This window comes from Mustela putorius, unplaced genomic scaffold (genome assembly GCF_011764305.1).
Source record: "Mustela putorius furo isolate JIRA1106 unplaced genomic scaffold, ASM1176430v1.1 tig00003834_pilon_pilon_pilon, whole genome shotgun sequence".
NCBI lineage: Eukaryota > Metazoa > Chordata > Mammalia > Carnivora > Mustelidae > Mustela > Mustela putorius.
The window spans coordinates 75,123,886-75,147,038 of NW_025421987.1; the positions used below are offsets into that span (position 1 = coordinate 75,123,886).

The 23,153-nt window shown below is 35.1% G+C and overlaps 1 protein-coding gene across 2 annotated transcripts in view; it reads right to left on the bottom strand.

Moving 5' to 3' along the window:
* Positions 1 to 23,153, bottom strand: part of SPATA16 (spermatogenesis associated 16) — a 244,138-nt gene that overhangs the window by 117,391 nt on the left and 103,594 nt on the right. For both annotated transcript variants that reach the window (XM_045088170.1, XM_045088171.1), the window contains exon 4: positions 2,301 to 2,390. In XM_045088170.1, coding sequence (XP_044944105.1) covers positions 2,301 to 2,390 — 90 coding nt within the window. The remainder of the gene's footprint in view (positions 1 to 2,300; positions 2,391 to 23,153) is intronic.

Sequence of the window (23,153 nt, forward strand, 5' to 3'; positions counted from 1 at the left end):
GCAGGGATATACACATCAAGGACAATGGATATTCAGTTCCAACTTTGTATAGCAAATACTGACAGAGTACTAATTTTCAAGTTTTTATTGTTTGTTTTAGGGCCCATAAAGAATTTTTGTCACAACTTTAACTCAAACAGTCAAAGCTTGATACAATTAAGTTATAGTCAATGATAGGCTGGCAACCTGGCTCTCCCTGAACCAGAAAAGGCGGCTTTGTAGCATTAGCCAGTTTCCATAGTGTAAATTTTCCCAGCATTACTAAGTTCTCTATTTTAAAAACTGGCTCTCCGTAAATTCCAGAATATTAACAATTGGCTTTTCAGAGTCTATACAAGCCGATCCCAGCACACCATCATCAATTTTTCTTAACATCTTTTTTTTTATTGTGTCATGTTTTTTTTTAAAAGTATGGGACTGAAGGAAGCTCATGTTAGTCACCATACAGTACATCATTAATTTTTGATGTAGTGTTCCATGATTCATTGTTCATATAAAACACCCAGTGCTCCATGCAATCTGTGTCCTCCTTAATACCCATCACCAGACTCCCCCATCCCCGCACCCTACTCCCTTCTATAACTCTGTTTGTTTCCCCAGATTCCATAGTCTCTCTCACAGCTTGTTTTTTACTAGTTGCAATCTAATTTTGAAGTTGCATCTAGTCTTCTCCTAATGATTTTTTTAATTAGATTCAGAAGACACATTAATAAACCATCTTTTAGAAAACATCATTTTACAGGTAGTGGTATCAGTTTACATTGGACCTATTAGCTTCATTTGTAGCTAGGGACTTTTTAAAAAGTATGGGACTGAAGGAAGCTCACCACCACCTCTTAAATTCCCTCTCATTCACATGGGAAAAGTATGTGGGCAGAAAGAAAGTTACAGACAACTTAGTGGAGAAAATAAAATGTAGAAAAAAGTCACAAGTGACTTTGGAATACATTAGAAAAAGTATAAGGAAAAATAGAATGCAAAAAACGAGATTGATACATAAAGACCATTATATTTAAAAAATGCACATTAACATACAGGTAAATAGATGTTGTAGCATAATGGTTGTTTGACTGCAAAGTGAGTGTAGTTGGGATTAATTCTGCCCTCCGTATCCATCATTTAATTCAGTTTGGTAACTCTCACGACCACCTAAATAAATGGAATTCATGTCGATTTCATGGTATTAATTTTATGGAACCATTTTATTATCCATTTAAATTCCTTAAACTACACTCTCCAAGAAAGTGTTATATTGCAAAGATTGCAACCTAGGCTTCTCATCCCTATTACTGCAGATATTTCCTTAGGAATAGTGCTTGGAGCTGGTGAAGAAACCACTCACATTTCCTTGCTGAATTCCTAGAATATTAAAGTGGGTGGGGCACCTGGGTGGCTCAGTGGGTTAAGCCTCTGCCTTCAGCTCAGGTCATGATCTCAGGGTCCTGGGATGGAGCCCCACATAGGGCTCTCTGCTTGGTGGGGAGTCTGCTTCCTCCCCTCTCTCTGCCTGCCTCTCTGCCTACTTGTGATCCCTCTCTCTCTGTCAAATAAATTTTAAAAATCTTAAATAAGTAAAGTGGACAAGTTAGAAATAGCGCTATTCATTGGGAGATGAGGAAAATTCATTGAGAGATTCATCAAAAGGAAGGGAAGTCCAATATGATGAGCTTGACTCAGGAAGAAAAAAAGCCTTTGTAGTCATAGGTGAAAAGGAACTCTGAATGTAACATTGAGGCTGTTGCACAATTCTTGTAAATTTTTTTTTCTGTTGTGTAGGTTCTGGGGATGAAAATATTAAAAGCTGCTTTGTTAGGTTTTTATAAAACATACTGGGGTCTAGGAGGCAATATATTAGAACAGCTCTAAAAACCCTTGATGTTATAACTGATGCCATCTCCTCTAGAAAGAGCTCCTGAGGTCTTTTTCATGCTGTTGGATTTCATTTCCAGAACTCAAGAAAGAGAGAGTCACAGAATTGTATCATTACAACCAAAACCAGGATTGTACTGGAGGGCAAGAGGTCAAGTTCATTTCTAATCTTCCCTGGAAGTTTTCCCATCATTATGAGTGACCTCATGGCTGGAAAGTTTGAATTTTTACTAAGAGCTATGAACAGAGAATGGCTTTAATTAAGGAAAAAGATAGTCAATAATTGTTGGTTTGACATTTATAAGACAATAATTCTGGTAAAATCATACTCCATGAGAGAAATGGAAAGTTCTATTATGCTATTACCAGAAGCTGAGAATGAAATTAATTTAACTTGAAATAAATCTTCGCAAAAGTTATAACAAACATACCGGGCAGCTTCTGAATATCTCTCTAGACATCTAAACACTGTTGCCTGGCGAAGATGATTTCGGAAATAAGCTGGGTTTAAAACAATGCTCCTGTAAGAAGATAAAAGAGATGCTAATGTTACTAGGTTTTTAAAAGTCAATTACTAGAATTGTACAGGAATGAAATAACATGTATTCAATTTTATGTACTATATATTTTAAAAGATACTAATGAATGAGACCATTTTCTTCCTGTAATTGTCAGTTAAGACAAATAAACAAGCATTATTGAAATTTTATCATGTTTACATGATAAAAGAATTTGATTTTTAGCACTGAATATCTTTTATAGATATGGCAGTGACAAAAAATGGAATCCAACTTATATTATATATGAGACATAATATTATTTTATTTGCTTATGTTAATAAATCAGGCAAAAATCAGAGGTTACTTATGGTATGTGTACTCATAATGAAGGACAAGGTTATTAGCTATTGAATTTCAATTAAAAGAAAGGAACTGGAATTTGGGTGGCATTGTAATTTGCACTCTATAATTAGGTTCTTAGTGAAATGAAAGGAATCTGTTCCATTCCTTTGGTCTTGACCTTGCCACTTTTGGTCAGGCCTTAATCACTTTGGATTTCATTTCTTCTTTAATGAAATTACAATGGCTTGGCTTGAGTATAAAATGAGGTATCTATCCTTATTTGTTGATTCTACCATCATCTAAGTTTTAGGGTCTCAATTAATGCCCAGATGAAAAGATGATCATTCCTACCGGTGTTCTCGCCTGGAGATATACTGGTAGACATTTCCCTTCTTTCATTCATTGACAGCTAGGCACTGTTCAAGGCATTTGATGTAATGAGGTGAACTAGACAGATGTAGTCTATGGCTCGTCACTGAATGGGGAGATTATTAATGAAAGTTTGAAATGTAGCTTCTACTAACAGAGTATTGTGTTACTGATGTGGGACAGAGAATGTTACAGAACCAATACAGTATTATGAAGCAAACTTTTTGTGAGCCTGTTTTAACAAGTTAATATGAATCACTTGGAATTAGTCCATTATTTAAGTAAGTGGTTTTTTGTCTTTTTTGAGAAGTTCACAGAGCTTTGTGAGAATCAGATCTAAGCTATGTACTTCTGCCCAGAAAAATGTATCCAAACATAATTGCCTAAATTTAGGGAATTCATGTGATCCCTGAAGCCTAGTCATATCCAGATTGTAAAACATCCCAACAAAAATAATTCCATTCCCAGAACCATTGTTTATAGAAAGAATAAAGTAGAAAAGGAACATCTATCTGGCCCATGCAGAATCATAGAATTATGTGACGATGAGACGGATTGCTTGAACAACTTGTCTCACTTTAAACACAACTTCACAGAAACCAAAGAGGTTATGGGAACTTTCTAAAATCATACACAACAAATTAGCTGAAGAAAGGTTTCAAGTTTATTCTCTTTCCTATCTCTAGCCTCAGTACTTCATATCATACCTATGGCTTTTTGCATGATGATTTCTGAATTAAAGGGGCCTAAGTTAGTGATGTTTTATGTTACCCTATGACTAATAATTTGTACAAATGAATAATTAAACCCCCAGAATATACATTATTTCTTTTGGTGATTTCTGATTAAAATGTTGGAAATTTAAAAAAACTATTACGTGAGTTCCGTATCAATACTGAACTGCTAATATTTTATATTAATTTAGAAAAAGAGTATGTTTATATGTCTTATCCTTGTAAAAGTAATTTTGTAAAAGTAGATCAGAGGGTATAAGAGCAGAGCTCTGTCAAGGGCCTAGGTCTTCTGACTAACAAGAATTTTCTTTCACATCATAGTTAATTCTTCCCTTTAACTTTGTCATCATTCATTCACTGGTGCAATCTTACTAAGTGCCTACAAATGTGATGGGACAAAATCCTTACTGAATGGATGTTTCTAGCCTTTGACATCACTTTGCCCATGATGTAGTATTCTGGCATTGCTGAGCTGTTCTCTAAGAATCTTGCTTTGTCAGACAAGTTCTTTCCCCCCCAACCCCCCACCCCCACGAGTTCTACTGATAAAAATGCAAAGATTGGAGAGAAGAATGGGGTGTGGTGGAAAAAAGGAGTAGGGAAGGAAAGGTTTAGTAGAAGAGGGAGGATGGAAAGGAACAGTCATCAAAATAGTTTGGGATGTAGGTGAAGGAGAAAATTTTCATCAGTAGTAAGGGGGTTGATGAGATAAACATGGGAATTGTTTCCGTGTGACTTCTAAAAAGGATAGGTATTTTTAAAAATTGCTTGTAATTACATTTCTGGTGTTGAAGAAATGCAAGTAGAGAACACGAGCTTAGAAATTACTATTGCTAAACTGGAAGAGTTTCTTTTAATCATAATATAACGCTACATGGTACCATGTGAGTCACAGTTTTATCTGAGGGACTCCAAGAAGACCTGGACCCAGTCTGCCCTGAGAGGTGGAGGTATAATTATAAAGAAAAAAGTTTAGAAATTTGAGATGAGATATTATATTTGGCAATTTATTATTTTTGGCTCTCATAGCTATTGCAGAATTTACTGTGTGCTTATGATATGTCTTATTAGATATTTGGCAAAGAAATGCTAATGGGGATTATGAAGCCTAGTTTTTACACTTTTAGTAATTTATTTGATGCTTTCTAAAATAACATACCCTTATAAAGATGTATTTTATGTGCCTACAACTTGTAAAGGAAATGTTGATTTAGCTTTAAAAGTTCTTAATCATTTATCATTTGATGCCATTTGAGGAGCTATAGGAGGTAGTCTAAGACCAAAATGGACAATCTGATGGGGGCTATAGTGAAAAAAGAAACAAACAAACAAAAACCCCAGCAACCCTACAATTATAATCAGAGAGAGAAGAACTCTGTGCTGATGGGCCTGATTTTATCACAGAGGAAATAACTCCGATTTAGCTATGTTGATAGGGCTTTTGGCAAAAAACAAGATCATGTTAAAGAGAATAGCTAAATTGCAGAACTCATTGCATTTTTGTCAGAAGAATAGAGATAGTGTTAGTAACAGGTCATGATTGCTCATTGAACTGACTAGCACTGAACTGACTAGAATGAGATCATGTAAAATAATAAATATTATAATAGATAAATTCACTTGTCAAATAATTTATTTTTCTCTTAGTGATTGATATGCCACTTCCATTATATGTAAGTTTATATGCACAGTTGGATCCATGGCTGGACTTTGTATCCCACACTTTTAATCCATCTATTTCTATGCAGAACAAATTTTTTTAATTATCATCACTTTAAAATACATCTTAACTTCTGGAAGAGAAGAACTGCCTAATGCTGTCTTTCTGAAAAAAATTTGTTGTCTGGGATGTTTATTCTTCTTGATGAACTTTATAACCCTCATCTTTTAAAGTTACAGCATTTGGTGGGTTTTCATTGTGTTAAGAAAAAATGCATTCGATCAATTTTAGTTAGAATAGACATTTTTATACCATTGTCTTCCCATCCTGGGATGTGACTTTTCTCTTCTTCATTTAAATATTTTTTCTCCAGTAATTTTTAACCTTCTTTTTCCTTTTTTAAAAACAGAGGTTTCACTAATTTCTTATTAAATTCTTAAATTTTAAAATTTTATGTGAGAATTATACATGAAAATATGTGTGAATGTGTATGCATGCATATATATATATACTATGTAATATATACATAAAACTATCTATACCTTATATGTGTATATATATATCTTACTACTTAAAACATGATCATCAGCACCAGAGAGTTCATTAGAAATGTAAAATCTTGATTCCCATATCAAACCTGCTCAATCTGCATTTTAACAAAACCCCCAAGTGAACTGTGTGCATCTTAAAGTTTGAAAGCATTGTATATATTCATAGTAAGAATGGGATTTTTCCCATTATTATCTAACTTCTTATTGCTAGCATTTACATATGTATTTTAAAAACATTTATGTATTTATTTATTTATTTATTTTAGTTTTTATTTTCTTTTTAAGATTTTATTTATTTATTTGACAGAGAGAGATCACAAGTAGGCAGAGAGGCAGGCAGAGAGAGAGGGGAAGCAGGCTCCCTGCTGAGCAGAGACCCCCCCCCCCCAACGCCACCGCTGATACGGGGCTTGATCCCAGGACCCTGCGACCATGACCTCAGCTGAAGGCAGAGGCTTAACCCACTGAGCCACCCAGGTGCTCCCAAAATATTTGTTTTTTTATAGAACTACCCTATGACCCAGCAATCGCACTACTGGTTATTTACCCTAAAGATACAAATGTAGTGATTCGAAGGGACATGTGCACCTGAATGTTTATACCAGCAATGTCCACAATAACCAAACTATGGAAAAAACCATGTCCATCAACAGATGAATGGATAAAGGAAATGTGGTATATATATACAATGGAATACTATGCAGCCATCAAAAGAAAGAAAATCTTGCCATTTGTAACGATGTGGATGGAACTAGAGGGTATCATGCTAAGTGAAGTAAGTTAATCAGAGAAAGACAATTATCATATGTTCTCTCTGATATGAGGAATTTGAGAGGTAGTGCCAGGGGTCATGGGTGGTAGGGAGGGAATAAAATAAAACAAGATGGGATAGGAGGGATACAAACCATAGGAGACTCTTAATAACACAAAACAAACTGAGGGTTGCTGGCAGGGTGGGTGGGGTAGAGATAGGGTGGCTGGGTTATGGACATTGGGAAGGGTATGTACAATGCTGAGTGCTATGAAATGTGTAAGCCTCTTGGGTCACAGACCTGTATCCCTGGGGCAAATAATACATTATGTGTAAATAAAATATACTTATTTTTATATCCTTTTGACCTAATATTACAATAATTTAGTTCACATCATCTGCAAATAATGATGGTTGGTACTGCTTTTCAATATTTACATGTTTTTCTTCTCTTACTGCATATGTTACAATATCTTTAAAAGGAATTTAAGTAAGTGAGGTAATCTAGGAATGATTTATTATTTCACAGATAATTGTGATTATGTATTGATATGAGAAACATTATTTTTCCAAGAGTTATTATTAGAAATAAATGTTTATTTTTTTCAAATATCCTTTAGATCTATCAACATGATCTTGTGGACTTTGTCCTTTGACTTTTTGTAGGGATGATTTGAATCAATTACTGACTCAAAGTAACACTGAAATTAATAAATAAATAATATTAAAGTCAAGGATTAAGAAAGTGAATAATAGAAGTATATCCAGGACAAAAAGTGAACAAACATAAAAATAAGGCTGTTCTATTATTATTATTGTTATTATTATTATAATACTGTGATTTTTATAAAATATTATGTTGGTATTGAGTTGCCAGAAGTTTTGAATTTTGGGGGTCTTTTAACCAAACCAAATGGCTTAGTTTTAGCCATTCCTTTCCCTATTCTTTCTTTTAGTGCATTCAGTTCTACTTCATTTCTATTTTTGTATTTTATATTTTTGTCCTCCTTGGATTTTAATATTTCTCTTCTTATTCTTCACTTAATCTATTTATGTTTTCTTTCTGCATAAAGAAAGCATTTACAGCTATGATTATCTTTTACTGATTTTTCATTGATTTTGACTATATCCTTAAGAATGATAGAGTATATTTTATTCTCATAATTTTTCCCCTAGTCTTTAATTATATATATATGTATTCATCTTTGATTGAAAAATTATTTAGGATAGGACTGTTCAATTTCCAAGGGGTAGTCTTTTTTATTGTAACTCTTATTTTTAATTTCTCATTTTATTACAAAATAAACAGTATGTTGTACATTTCTGCTTTTCATATACATTACAATTAATAGATACAGGAGTTCGCAAACATTTTAATGCCATGTAGAAAAAATAATACATATCTCATTTGTAATGTATTGTTAGTTAGAAACTGCTATAAGGGAACTTGTAAGATTTTTAATGATCTAAATAAAACTGCGAAATAGGTACCTGTTTCATTCAGTTTCCTTGGGAGATCTTTTTAGACTTAAATTTTAATGGTAATGATTGCTATTTCAAAATTCAGTTTGTTTTTAAAGGCAATATTGATTTCATGTTCTTTGTTTTCCTCTTTATATTTATTCTCTAATTTTTAGAAAATTAACTTACTTTAATATGCTTTTGACAGTTTTGTGAAGCATAAATTACATACAGTAGTATTCACCTTTTTTAAGTATATAGTTTGATACATTTTGACAAGTTTATAACCACACAACAATAAAGATATAGTATACTTCCAACTGCAACAAAAAGTCACAGTGGCGATAGGAGTGTCCTATCTTTTTCCCCAGAAATGGATATATTTTGCTTCTATTTCACCAGAAGCCATGGATTTTTGCCTGGACTTTGGGAATGAGAATGTTAGCTATCACTCCTTCAGGGGCTTAAAGTTTTAGCTTTTATAAGATTAGGGATCAGAAAAGTAATTTCTTATTTACACAAAGATGCCTAAATCCAAATCCCTTTCCCTTACTTGGTCAGTAGCAAGGTAAATTAGCATTGATTCATCCTCCTGAATGCCACTCCTTTTCTTTTTCTAGTAAAGTGTTGAAATATTCTTTAAGAAATGGTAGATCTGGGGCACCTGGGTGGCTCAGTGGGTTAGGCCTCTGCCTTCAGCTCAGGTCATGATCCCAGGGTCCTGGAATTGAGCCCCACATCGAGCTCTCTGCTCAGAGGGGAGCCTGCTTCCCCCTCGCTCTCTGCCTGCTTGTGATCTTGTCAAATAAATAGATAAAATCTTAAAAAAAAAAAAAAAAAAAAAGAAATGGTAGATCTATTGGCGCATGGGTGGCTCAGTGGGTTAAAGCCTCTGCCTTCAGTTCAGGTCATGATCCCAGGGTCCTGGGATCAAGCCTCACCTCAGGCTCTCTGCTCAGCTTCCTCCTCTCTCTCTCTGCCTGCCTCTCTGCCTACTTGTGATCTCTCTCTGTCAAATAAATAAAATCTTAAAAAAAAAAAAAAAAGAAATGGTAGATCTAGAGATTTCCAAAAATGTGGATTATTTTAATTTCATCAAATAAGATATTCTTGTGGATAAGATGGTGACATTTATGCTGGAATTTATGCTGGATAATGGCATCATTCAGTAGATTATAACAAGCTAGACAACTGGTCAATAAAAATGAAGTATGGTCTGTGTTATTATGAAAGAAGGAATTTAATGCCTTGTCCTTAGCCTTTTTTGTGGACAATATTTCCATTAGTGACTAAGATTAAGTGATTGTAAGGATGTCTATAAAATTTTCAGATGGCATAAATTTTACCTAACAAGGAACTAATATCTGATGACAGAAGGAAAATTCAAGATGATCTGGATTGGTTAAAAATAAAAATCTTATGTTATAGATTTAAAAAGTCAGTTTACAAAGACAATCATAGTTTGAGAGTGACCACATGGAAAAAGTATGAATATTTTAATCACAAGCCCAATGTAAACACTATGACAGAAATACAAAAACTGCCCATAAATCTTACATTAAATCAATCAAATGCATTCTGTCCAAACAATAAATGATATTTTCACTAAATTGTGCCTTAGCCATATAATCTATTGAATTCATCTATAGTTCCAAGCATCTGTGAGAATAATCACCATACTGTAGTGTGTCTAGAGTATCTAGTGGGTTGGGAAAACATAGTGCATGAAGATATGGAACAAAATTGCTATGTCTAGAGAGTTAAATAAGATTAGTGGAGACTAAGTAAGTACTTTCCAAATACAAAGACCTGCCATGTGGAAAATAGAATAATTATTATATGCAATACCAGGTGAGGCCAGGCAAAACTCAGTATTATGAAGTTATTAATAGTTCAGTTCACAGAAGGAGGGAGCAATGATGCAATAGATTTTGAGAAGAGTTTTCCTTTTACTGGAATCATTTAAGTGATATTTAGAATGCCATCTGTCAAGATGTACAGAAGAAAGTCTTGAATGAGTAGGAGATTAGGCTAAATGACTTCCAAGTATATGTACAAAAATCCTTATAATATTTGCCAAGCACCATGAAGGGTCTGAGTTTCCCCCAGTTGTAAGCTTACAAGTTAGCCTAACATGGTTTCATGGATGATCACAGAATATACAAACCTCCAAAGCCAGAAACAAAGGACAGTTTCTTACAGCAATAGCAGTAGCCAGTCTCTAATCTCTTGTAGTACTGATTCTTTGAGTCACAATTCCCAGATGGCAATACAGAGAGAACCAGGAGACATTTTCACATGCAGTAGATTGCATTTTAAGAGAGGAATCCTGAGCTTAGAGGACATAAATCTTTTATAATAGGCTATAAGCATACCTGTCCTTGACTCTAGAGGAAGACACTATTGCCATCCTTTAAGGCTGTGAGCAGATCTGCCTTGGCTGTTTACTACCCAAGCACCTTTGAAAAGATAGTCCAGAGCAAAGCCTAGTCGGTACCTTGTTCACAAGACATGCAAAAATGTGGGAGGTCCATAGAAAACTGTTTTCCTACATAGATAACTTTTATTCAGCTATTCAGGCACTATTTGTTTATATTCCTTCTATTAACAAAGGGTTCATAACAAGGTACAAATAGTTAAAATGTCATAATGACAGGATAGCTAATATTGAAGAGTGAGTGATTATATTGTTACTTATTTATATTCTGTTCTAGGAGGAGTTTAAAATAGCTTATAGAATATATATAAGGTTAAATTAAAGTAAAAATAACTCAGGGAACAAAAGAAAAAAATAGATAAATTAAGCTATAAGAAAATAAAAAAACTTCTGTGCATCAAAGGACACTACCAATAGAGTGAAAAGGCAACACATGGAACAGCAGAAAATGTTTGCAAATCATATACCTTATAAGGGGTTAATTTCCAGAAAATATAAGGAGCTCCTACAACTCAACAATGAAAAAAATCAAAGAACCCAAGTTAAGGATAAGCAAAAGACTTGAATAGACATTTCTCCAAAGAAGATATAGACATAGCTAATAAGCATATGAAAAGATGCTCAACATTACCAATCATTAAGGAAATGCAAATCAAACCCACAATGACAAACCACCTCACACTCATTAGAATGGCTACTGTCAAAAAAACAGAAAATAGGGGTGCCTGGCTGGCTCAGTCAGTTAGGCGTCTGCCTTCAGCTTAGGGTCCTAAGATAGTGTCCTGATTCAGGCTCCCTGCTCAACGGGGAGACTGCTTCTTCCTCTGCCTCTGCCCTTCCCCCTGCTTGTGCTCTCTGTCAAATAAATAAATAAAATCTAAAAAAAAAAAATTAAAAACAAACAAACCAGAAAATAGTTAAGTGTTGATGAGGATGTAGAGAATTAGAACACTTGTGCATCGTTTGTCAGAATATGAAATGGTACAGCTACTATGGAAAACAGTATGGTAGTTCTCCAAGAATTTCAAAATAGAATTATAATACAATCCAGCAATTCCACTTCTGTGTATGTACCCCAAATAATTGAAAGCAGGATTTCAAAGATGTACTCCCACATTCACAAGAATATTATTTACAATAGCCAAAATGTGGAAGCAACCCATGTCCATCGACAGATGAATGGATATTCATGATGTAGTATATACATACAGTGGAATACTATTCAGCCTGAAAAGAAAGGGAATTCTTACACATGCTACAATATGGGTGAACCATCAGGATATTATGCTAAGTTAAATGAGCCAATCACAAAAAGGCAAGTATTTATATGACGTACCTAGGGTAGATAAATTCAGAGAGAAAGTAGAATGATGGTTGCCAGGGGCAGAGGTGAGAGGGAAATACAAAGTTGCTGTTTAATAGATAAGTTTAGTTTTGTAAGATGAAAACAGTGCTGGAGATAGACTGTATAGCAATGTGAATGTACGTAGTGTACACTTCAAGAATGTGTAAGATGGCAAATTTTATGTTACATGTGTTTTAGCACAACTAAAAATAAAAACAAAGCTGAAAGTGGAAAGCAATATTAAAAATAAAGATGCTAAGATGAAGCCTGGATGAAGTCACTACACAAAGTATTTCATAAGATCTTACAAGTTTGATTGGAATGGACTATATTTTGTTGTTGTTGTTGTTGTTTCTTGGTTTTCTGGTGGCTAATGGAAAGAGGGATGTATAGTTTGTTTTAAATAAGCCATTTGCTCAATTCAAATATTTTATAGTTTAATCAGAAAGATCACTTTATTCAAAATTACCCTATAATGTAACAGTCTATGGCCTCAGTAACAGATTTACTGTAAGGGATCTATATGGTTGCTTCTTAGAGCTTCTTTCAACAGGGATGTTATCTTAATACCAAATCTCAACCTAGTAACCTAAACTCCAGAGTAGGTGGAATGGGACTATAAGGAGCATGTATGCAATTGTATTGTCACTATGTAAGGATTCAGTGAAATCGTAGTGATTAGGTCTTAATTGGTCACTTGGTTCACTACAGAAGATACATCAAAAACTAATGATGGGGGAGGAGGAGTCAAGATGGTGAAGAAGTAGCAGGCTGAGGCTACGTCAGGTAGCAGGAGATCAGCTAGATAACTTATCTGAACATTGCAAACACCTACAAATCCAATGGGAGATTGAAAAGAACAGCAATTCTAGAAACAAAAAATCAACCACTCAAAACCTTCCTGAAAAGCAGGACTGGAGGAGAAGTGAATCCAAAGCAAAGGGAAGATAGACCGCAGGGGGAGGGCCCGGCTCCAGGCAAGCGGCGGAGCAACAGAACACAAAATCAGGACTTTTAAAAGTCTGTTCTGCTGAGGGACATCGCTTCAGAGGCTAAACCAAGGTAAAGCCCACACGGGGTCAGCATGGGTCCCCAGGTCCCGCAGGGTCACAGAAGGATCGGGGGTGTCTGCCGCAGAGCTTGAAGGTATTCGAACGGGGAAGCTGGCTACAGAGACAGAGCCAAGGAGTGAGCTCTCAGCTCGGGGTTACCTGGAACCGGTCACAGCCTGGGTGAGCTCAGAGTACAGCCGGAGGCCAGGGAGATAGGAGTTATTGGACACTATTCTCTGAGGGCACACTGAGGAGTGGGGCCCTGAGCTCTTGGCTCCTCTGGGCCGGAGACTAGGAGGCCGCCATTTTCATTCCTGTCCTCCGGAACTCTATGGAAAGCATTCAGGGAACAAAAGCTCCCGAAAGCGAACTGGAGCGGATTACTCAGCCCAGCCCCTGGTAAGGGCAGTGCAATTCTGCCTGGGGCAAAGACACTTGAGAATCACTACAACAGGCCCCTCCCCAAGAATATCAACAAGAAATCCAGCCAGGACCAAGTTCACTTACCAAGGAGTGCAGGTTCAATACCAAGGAGAGCAATGGAGTTCCAGAGGAGGAGAAAGCAAAGCACAGAACTCATGGCTTTCTCCCCATAATTTTTTAGTCTTGCAGTTAATTTAATTTGTGTTTTTTCCTTTTCAATTTTTTTTCTTCTTCTGCTAAATTTTTTAAACTTTTACCCTTTTCTTTTTTTAACATTTTTTAAATAGTTTATCTAATATATGTGTATATATATATATATTTTTCTTCTTTATATTTTTTCTTCATTAATTTTCTTTTTTTAATTGTTTCTTTCTTTCTTTATTTTTTCTGAACCTCTTTTTATCCCTGTTCTCACCCCAAGATTTAGGTTCTCTTCTGATTTGGTTAAAGTGTATTTTCCTGGGGTCTTTGCCACCTTTTTAGTTTTTACTTGCTCCTTCATATACTCTTATCTGGACAAAATGACAAGGCTGAAAAATTCACCACACACACAAAAAAGAAAAAGAGACAGTACCAAAGGCTAGGGACCTAATCAATACAGACATTGGTAATATGTCAGATATAGAGTTCAGAATGACGATTCTCAAGGTTCTAGCCGGGCTTGAAAAAGGCATGGAAGATATTAGAGATGTCCTCTCTGGAGATATAAAAGCCCTTTCTGGAGAAATAAAAGAACTAAAATCTAAACAAGTTGAAATCAAAACCGCTATTAATGAGGTGCAATCAAAAATGGAGGCTCTCACTGCTAGGATAAATGAAGCAGAAGAAAGAATTAGCGATAAAGAAGACCAAATGACAGAGAATAAAGAGGCTGAGCAAAAGAGGGACAAACAGCTACTGGACCATGAGGGGAGAATTCGAGAGATAAGTGACACCATAAGATGAAACAACATTAGAATAATTGGGATTCCAGAAGAAGAAGAAAGAGAGAGGGGAGCAGAGGTGTATTGGAGAGAATTATTGGAGAGAATTTCCCTAATATGTCAAAGGGAACAAGCATCAAAATCCAGGAGGTGCAGAGAACCCCCCCTAAAAATCAACAAGAATAAGTCCATACCCTGTCACCTAATAGTAAAACTTACAAGTCTTAGTGACAAAGAGAAAATCCTTTAAGCAGCCCGGGAAAAGAAATCTGTAACATACAATGGTAAAAATATTAGATTGGCAGCAGACTTATCCAGAGGGACCTGACAGGCCAGAAAGAACTGGCATGATAGATTCAGAGCACTAAACGAGAAAAACATGCAGTTAAGAATACTATATTCAGCTAGGCTATCATTGAAAATAGAAGGAGAGATAAAAGCTTCCAGGACAAACAATAATTAAAAGAATTTGTAAGCACCAAACCAGCTCTAAAGGAAATATTGAAAGGAACCCTCTAAGCAAAGAGAGAGCCTAAAAGTAATAGATCAGAAAGGAACAGAGACAATATACAGGAACAGTCACCTTACAGGCAATACAATGGCACTAAATTCATATCTCTCAATAGTTACCCTGAATGTTAATGGGCTAAATGCCCCAATCAAAAGACACAGGTTATCAGAATGGATAAAAAAACAAAACCCATCTATATGTTGCCTACAAGAAATTCATTTTAGACAAGAAGACACCTCTAGATTTAAAGTGAGGGGGTGGATAAGAATTTACCATGCTAATGGACATCAGAAGAAAGCAGGGGTGGCAATCCTTATATCAGATCAATTAGATTTTAAGCCAAAGACTATAATAAGAGATGAGGAAGGACACTATATCATACTCAAAGGAGCTGTCCAACAAGAAGATCTAACAATTTTAAATATCTATGCCTCTAATGTGGGAGCAGCCAACTATATAAACCAATTAATAACAAAATCAAAGAAACACATCAACAATAATACAATAATAGTAGGGGACTTTATTAACACTCCCCTCACTGAAATGGACAGATCATCCAAGCAAAAGATCAACAAGGAAATAAAGGCCTTAAATGACACACTGGACCAGATGGACATCACAGATATATTGAGAACATTTCATCCCAAAGCAACAGAATACACATTATTCTCTGGTGCATATGGAACATTCTGCAGAACAGATCACATCCTGGGTCCTAAATCGGGTCTCAACTGGTATCAAAAGATTGGGATCATTCCCTGAATGTTTTCAGACCACAATGCTCTGAAGCTAGAACTTAATCACAAGAGGAAATTTGGAAAGAACCCAAATACATGAAGACTAAACAGCATCCTTCTAAAGAATGAATGGGTCAACCAGGAATTAAAGAAGAATTGAAAAAATTCATGGAAACAAATGATGATGAAAACACAACAGTTTAAAATCTGCGGGACACAGCAAAGGCAGTCCTGAGAGGAAAATATATAGCGGTACAAGCCTTTCTCAAGAAACAAGAAAGGTCTCAAGTACACAACCTAAACCTACACCAAAAGGAGCTGGAGAAATAACAAGAAAGAAACCCTAAACCCAGCAGGAGAAGAGAAATCATAAAGATTAGAGCAGAAACAATGAAATCGAAACAAAAAAACACAACAGAGCGATCAATGAAACTAGGAGCTGGTTCTTTGAAAGAATTAATAAGATTGATAAACCCCTGGCCAGATTTATCAAAAAGAAAAGAGAAAGGACACAAATAAATAAAATCATGAATAAAGAGGAGAGATCACAACTAACACCAAAGAAATACAGACAATTATAAGAACATACTATGAGCAACTCTATGCCAACAAATTTGACAATCTGGAAGAAATGGATGCATTCCTAGAGACATATAAACTACCACAACTGAACCAGGAAGAAATAGAAAACCTGAACAGACCCATAACAAGTAAGGAGATTGAAACAGTCATCAAAAATATCTAAACAAACAAAAGCCCAGGGCCAGACGGCTTCCCGGGAAAATTCTACCAAACATTTAAAGAAGAACTAATTCCTATTCTCCTGAAACTGTTCCAAAAAATAGAAATGGAAGGAAAACTTCCAAACTCATTTTATGAGGCCAGTATCACCTTGATCCCCAAACCAGACAAGGATCCCATCAAAAAAGAGAACTACAGACCAATATCCTTGATGAACACAGATGCGAAAATTCTCACCAAAATACTAGCCAATAGGGTTCAACAGTACATTAAAAGGATTATTCACCACAACCAAATGGGATTTATTCCAGGGCTGCAAGGTTGGCTCAATATCCACAAATCAATCAGTGTGATACAACACATCAATAAAAGAAGAACAAGAACCATAAGATACTCTCAATAGATGCTGAAAAAGCATTTGACAAAGAACAGCATCCCTTCCTGATCCAAATTCACTGTAGGGATAGAGGGCACATACCTCAATATTATCAAAGTCATCTATGAAAAACCCACCGCAAATATCATTCTCAATGGAGAAAAACTGAAAGCTTTTCTGCTAAGGTCAGGAACACGGCAGGGATGTCCATTATCACCACTGCTATTCGACATAGTACTAGAAGTCCTAGCCTCAGCAATTAGACAACAAAAGGAAATTAAAGGCATCCAAATCGGCAAAGAAGAAGTCAAACTAAACTCTTTGCAGATGATATGATACTATATGTGGAAAACCCAAAAGACTACACTCCAAACCTGCTAGAACTTGTACAGGAATTCAGTAAAGTTTCAGGATATAAAATCAATGCACAGAAATCAGTTGCATTTCTCTACACCAACAACAAGACAGAAGAAAGAGAAATTAAGGAGTCAATCCCATTTATAATTGCCCCCCAAACTATAAGATACCTAGTAATAAACCTAACCAAAGAGGCTAAGAATCGATACTCAGAAAACTATAAAGTACTCATGAAAGAAATTGAGGAAGACACTAAGAAATGGAAAAATGTTCCATGCTCTTGGATTGGAAGAACAAATATTTTGAAAATGTCTATGCTACCTAAAGCAATCTACATATTTAATGCAATTCCTATCAAAATGCCATCCATTTTTTTCAAAGAAATGGAACAAATAACCCTAAAATTTATATGGAACCAGAAAAGACCTCGAATAGCCAAAGGAATATTGAAAAAGAAAGCCAAAGTTGGTGGCATCACAATTCCAGACTTCAAGCTCTATTACAAAGCTGTCATCATCAAGACAGCATGGTAATGGCACAAAAATAGACACATAGATCAATGGAACAGAATAGAGAGCCCAGAAATAGACCCTCAACTCTATGGTCAACTAATCTTCGACAAAGCAGGAAAGAATGTCCCATGGGAAAAAGACAGCCTCTTCAATAAATGGTGCTGGGAAAATTGGACAGCCACGTGCAGAAAAATGAAATTGGACCATTTCATTACACCACACACAAAAATAGACTCAAAATGGATAAAAGACCTCAATGTGAGACAGGAATCCATCAAAATCCTTGAGGAGAACACAGGCAGCAACCTCTTCAACCTCAACCACAGCAACATCTTCCTAGGAACATCGCCAAAGACAAGGGAAGCAAGGGCAAAAATGAACTATTGGGATTTCACCAAGATCAAAAGCTTTTGCACAGCAAAGGAAGCAGTTAACAAAACCAAAAGACAACTGACAGAATGGGAGAAGATATTTGCAAACAACATATCAGATAAAGGGCTAGTGTCCAAAATCTATAAAGAATTTAGCAAACTCAACACCCAAAGAACAAATTATCCAATCAAGAAATGGGCAGAAGACATGAACAGACATTTCTGCAAAGAAGACATCCAGATGGCCAACAGACACATGAAAAAGTGCTCCACATCAGTTGGCATCAGGGAAATACAAATCAAAACCACAATGAGATATCACCTCACACCAGTCAGAATGGCTAAAATTAACAAGCCAGAAAATGGCAGATGCTGGTGAGGATGAGGAGAAAGGGGAACCCTCCTACACTGTTGGTGGGAATGCAAGCTGGTGCAACCACTCTTGAAAACAGCTTGGAGGTTCCTCAAAAAGTTGAAAATAGAACTACCCTATGACCCAGCAATTGCACTACTGGGTACTTACCTTACTTAAAGATACAAACATAGTGATCTGAAGGGGCACATGCACCCAAATGTTTTTAACAGCAATGTCTACAATAGCCAAACTATGGAAAGAATCTAGATGTCCATCAACAGATGAATGGATAAAGAAGATGTGGTATATATACACAATGGAATACTATGCAGCCATCAAAAGAAATGAAATCTTGCCATTTGCAACGACGTGGTTGGAACTAGAGGGTATCATGCTTAGCAAAATAAGTTAATCGGAGAAAGACAACTGTCATATGATCTCCCTGATATGAGGAAGTGGAGATGCAAGATGGGGGGTTAAGGGGGTAGGAGAAGAATGAATGAAACAAGATGGGATTGGAAGGGAGACAAACCATAAGTGACTCTTAATTTCACAAAACAAACTGAGGGTTTCTGGGGGGAGGGGGTTTGGGAGGTGGGGGGTGGGGTTATGGACATTGGGGAGGGTATGTGCTATGGTGAGTGCTGTGAAGTGTGTAAACCTGGCAATTCACAGACCTGTACCCCTGGGGATAAAAATACATTATATGTTTTTAAGAAATAAAAAAAAAATAAAAGAAAAAGAATTTAAAAAAACAACTAATGATGTACTACATGCTGATTAATTGAATTTGAATTTAAAAAATGAAGAAACAGAATTTTACCAAAAAATTTTTAAATTTTTTAAAAAATAATGAAAAACTAAAATAAAGTATAACAGTCCATAATTTATTTAGAAGAATTGAGAAGTCCATGACTTCATTTTAAATATTTCCCATTGACAAGCGAGTTAGGACAATAGAATGACCCAGTTTAACAGTATGTGGGAGAAATGAACTACTTCATGAAGATTAGAGCATGAAATAAGAAAATTATAGTAGAAAAGCACATAGCTCTGCCAAAAAAAAAAAAAATAGTAGCAGCGCATTTTCTGGAAAAGCATGAAAGTAAAATCTAACTTTTTAGGAAAACAACAAGAAATCATTTTTAAATTACTTCTTGAAATCCCAGCATGTACATGCACAACAGAAAACAAGTTTAGAGAGGACAAACAGGACTAATTCAAACATTATCCCTGATGTTTTGGAGCTCCAATTACCATTAATTACATGTGGAAAATATTACATTACTCAAATGAGCAACACTTGTTGTATCATGCTTAGCGAAATAAGTGAAATTTCTTGACATAATCAAAAGTCAGTGGGATAAATGTTTGAAAATTTTGCTATATTGTCACAGTATTGAAAAATAGTCAGAAGGGGAATATTATATTGTCTTCATTATAGAATTAATAATAAACATATATTAAAGAATGATGAGGATCTATGTTTAAGTATGAGATTTCCTCATTTAGAAAAATAGAATGAAGAGTAAGGATGCAAATAATAAATTTGATAGGTCTTTAATATCAAGAAATAGGAAACTTTAAAAGGAGGCCTCCTAAGGCTTTTTAGCCTTCTATATTCTTTATCAACATAAATATCACTGGTTAACATGCAACAAATAATCATCAAAAATAAGTATGACATCCTAGTAGATCTTTACAAATGTGCAACAATATGTCTTTTTGAGCAAGGGGAACATTTATTTTTCTTTACATTCCTTTTATGTTTTAACTCTGTATTCATTGGAGACCTCTCCATAATGGAAAGTAATGCTCACCAATATTATTTATCTTTATATATACACACTTAGAAAATTTCTGACACATAATGGACACTCAATGAACATTTATGGATTAAAATGCTACTGAGTGACTGAATAAACTTTTCCTTGGGAGACAAAAGAGAACCTAATCTTATCTAAGATCCATCAATGAGATCTATATCTATTATGAACTCAATATACCAAGGGCCCTCTCTATTGCCTTTTGCATTTATATCTCAGTTGGACATCAGATTTACACAATTTCATCACTCCTACCTTTATGCAGATGTGATCAGTAATGAAAGGCAGTTTATGTAATTAAAGGTTATAAAGATCCAGACAGATAAGTAGGCCCTTTGGAAAAAAATTTCAATACAGCACTATTTTTCACAATTTTACACCCAAAGAAAAAACTCCACATTTTTGTAGACTCTAATTGTGTCTTGTTTTTTTTTTTTTTCCTCCATCTGTCAAATGCTCGGATAGAGTAAGCATGAAATGGTTTCCCATTTATTTTTCATCTACATTGTAATCCAAAAAGACTATCTAGTAAAGGCTGTTAGTAAATCACTTGGTCAGCTCTCCCAACAAAACTGTCTTTGAGTAATACAGTATATCAACCTATCTTTTGACATTTTCATTTTTTGTTCTTGACATTTTCTCTTAAAAAAATAATACAGTGTTGGCCCTATTATCTTTTCTTGATAATAAAAATGTTGATACTGGCTATCAACTTTTTTGTAGAAAAGCTATCAAGATTCAGAGACAAAGATGTAGATGTAAGGCTCTATTCATTTGTCTATGTAGTTTGAGGGGGAGGAGGGTAGAGCAGTGGTGTTGGTGGGTTAAGAACAGCATGACAAATATCACATGTATTTTTCTATTCTCTGTGTTGCTGGGGTGGGATGCATTTTAGAATGCTTACTTTGAAAAGTACAATTAATAAATTCTCCTCTGTTCTAACCTATCAGAATTACTTATGATTCATTCAGCAACAATTATTGAGTATAAACCACATTCCACACACTAAACAGGTTCTAAAAAAAAGAGCCTGAAGGGTAAATGCGTACTTAAACTAAGATTTTGGGTAGCCCTATTGTATGGAAATAGGTGTCTGCCTGCATTTTATTATTTTTTTTTAATGCTGCCTTCAACTGGCAATTACATAAGAATCCTTAAAATGAACTTAAATAAATTATAGTGGCTTCTGTAGTTTCACTGGATAATGACATGGGATGTGTATTTCTTTTAGAATTTGATAATTAGAGGGATTTTTTGATAGCAGAATCAAAGCTATTTGCATTTTATCAAATATTAATGTTGCTCATACTAACATCATGATTTCTTGGTCTGAAGACTAATAAATGACATCCAGATAACAATATTTTACCTACTATAAACCCCCCTGTAGCTCCCAAATCAAAGAAATATTACTGCAACATTTTATGAAATAGTTGGACTTTTGACAATTGTCCATGATTTCCCTTTGATGAATTAAGAAAATCAGTGGGATCATACCACAATGGGCACTGTATTTATGTATAAAGTGTCCATTCTGCCTAAATCTTTAGATTAAAGCCAAAATTTGATTGGATATGGACTTTGATTATGGGAAAAGCTCCCAATGTTGGATCCAATGTTTAGTTATAGGCCAAATTACCATTACTGAAAGTGACTCCAATTAAGGAAGTCTACTAATTACTAACACTATAAATAAGAATGTTAATGGTTTCTCTTTGAAATACAAAGGGATTTTCTAATGTGTTTATTACTTCTTTCTTTATTGATAAATCTCCACTTTTTATAACCTATTCTCTTTGACTCAAAGTGTAGAGTTGCAATCTGTAGTGACTTGTACCAAATAAAGTGTCATAGCATATTACTTTGGAAAGAATAAATTTTCCAGATATTTTTAAAAGTGCTACCTTTTCTGTAAATATAATGGCAACAGCATGTATCATGCTCCTTTTGTTTAAAAAAGTTATGTTAGATACCAAGGAACTAAGCCCAAAATGAAAGTTTCAGCCCAATTGTGAAAAATTATATAGATACTCATATAACCAACAATAAATGAGTTGAACTTGAAACAGTTAATTGGGGGATGTATACCAAAAAAGGTGGAAAAACAAAAGCCTTGGGCAAAGGGTCTTCAATGACAGAAAAATGTAAAACTTAAAAGGAAGTCAGGAAGAAATGTATTTTGAGCTGCATGTTAAAATGGTTACATTTAGGGAAAAAAGGCAAAAAAATTCAACCTGGAAGAGTGTACCCCCAAATTACTGGGTGGTAGAGGATATCAAAAACTGCCATGTAAATTTGCTTGAATAAAGTAATAAATTGACTATCGAGAAAGGCAGAAGCCCAATAAGGATCTGTTCATTAGTTAAAGGATTTTTAATTTTATGGAAGAAATTAACAATGCTTCACAGATTACTAAACAAGCACATGATGAAAACATGTTTTAAGAAGACAACTACATGAAGTTGCAACTGCAACTATTCTGAAGAAAGATACAAAAGTTGGGAAAAAGCGTGCTATAAACTAATACAGTGATTCTCAAAATGAGGCCTGTAAATTCCCAAGGATTCTTTGGCCCTTTTGGGGCCCTGACATCAACATCATCATCATCATCACCATCATCATCATCATTACTATTTTCATAATAATATTAGATATTATTTTCCTTTAGCACTATGTTGACATTTGTACTAACGTTGCAAAAGCCATAGCAGGCAAAACTTCAGAAATCAAGTCATTGATATTAAACTGTTCTAGTATTCATTGAGTATATTCTTTACCATTGTATATACTTGTTCCCCCCACCCTCAAATGATAAATCTCAACACCTGAGTGAATGTCTTTTTAATATTTGGCGTGATGAGACAGGATACATACATAAAGCACTTCTCTCTCAAAGTATGCTGACTGTCCTGATGAAAAGAACTTGAGCCAGGCGCCTGGGTGGCTCAGT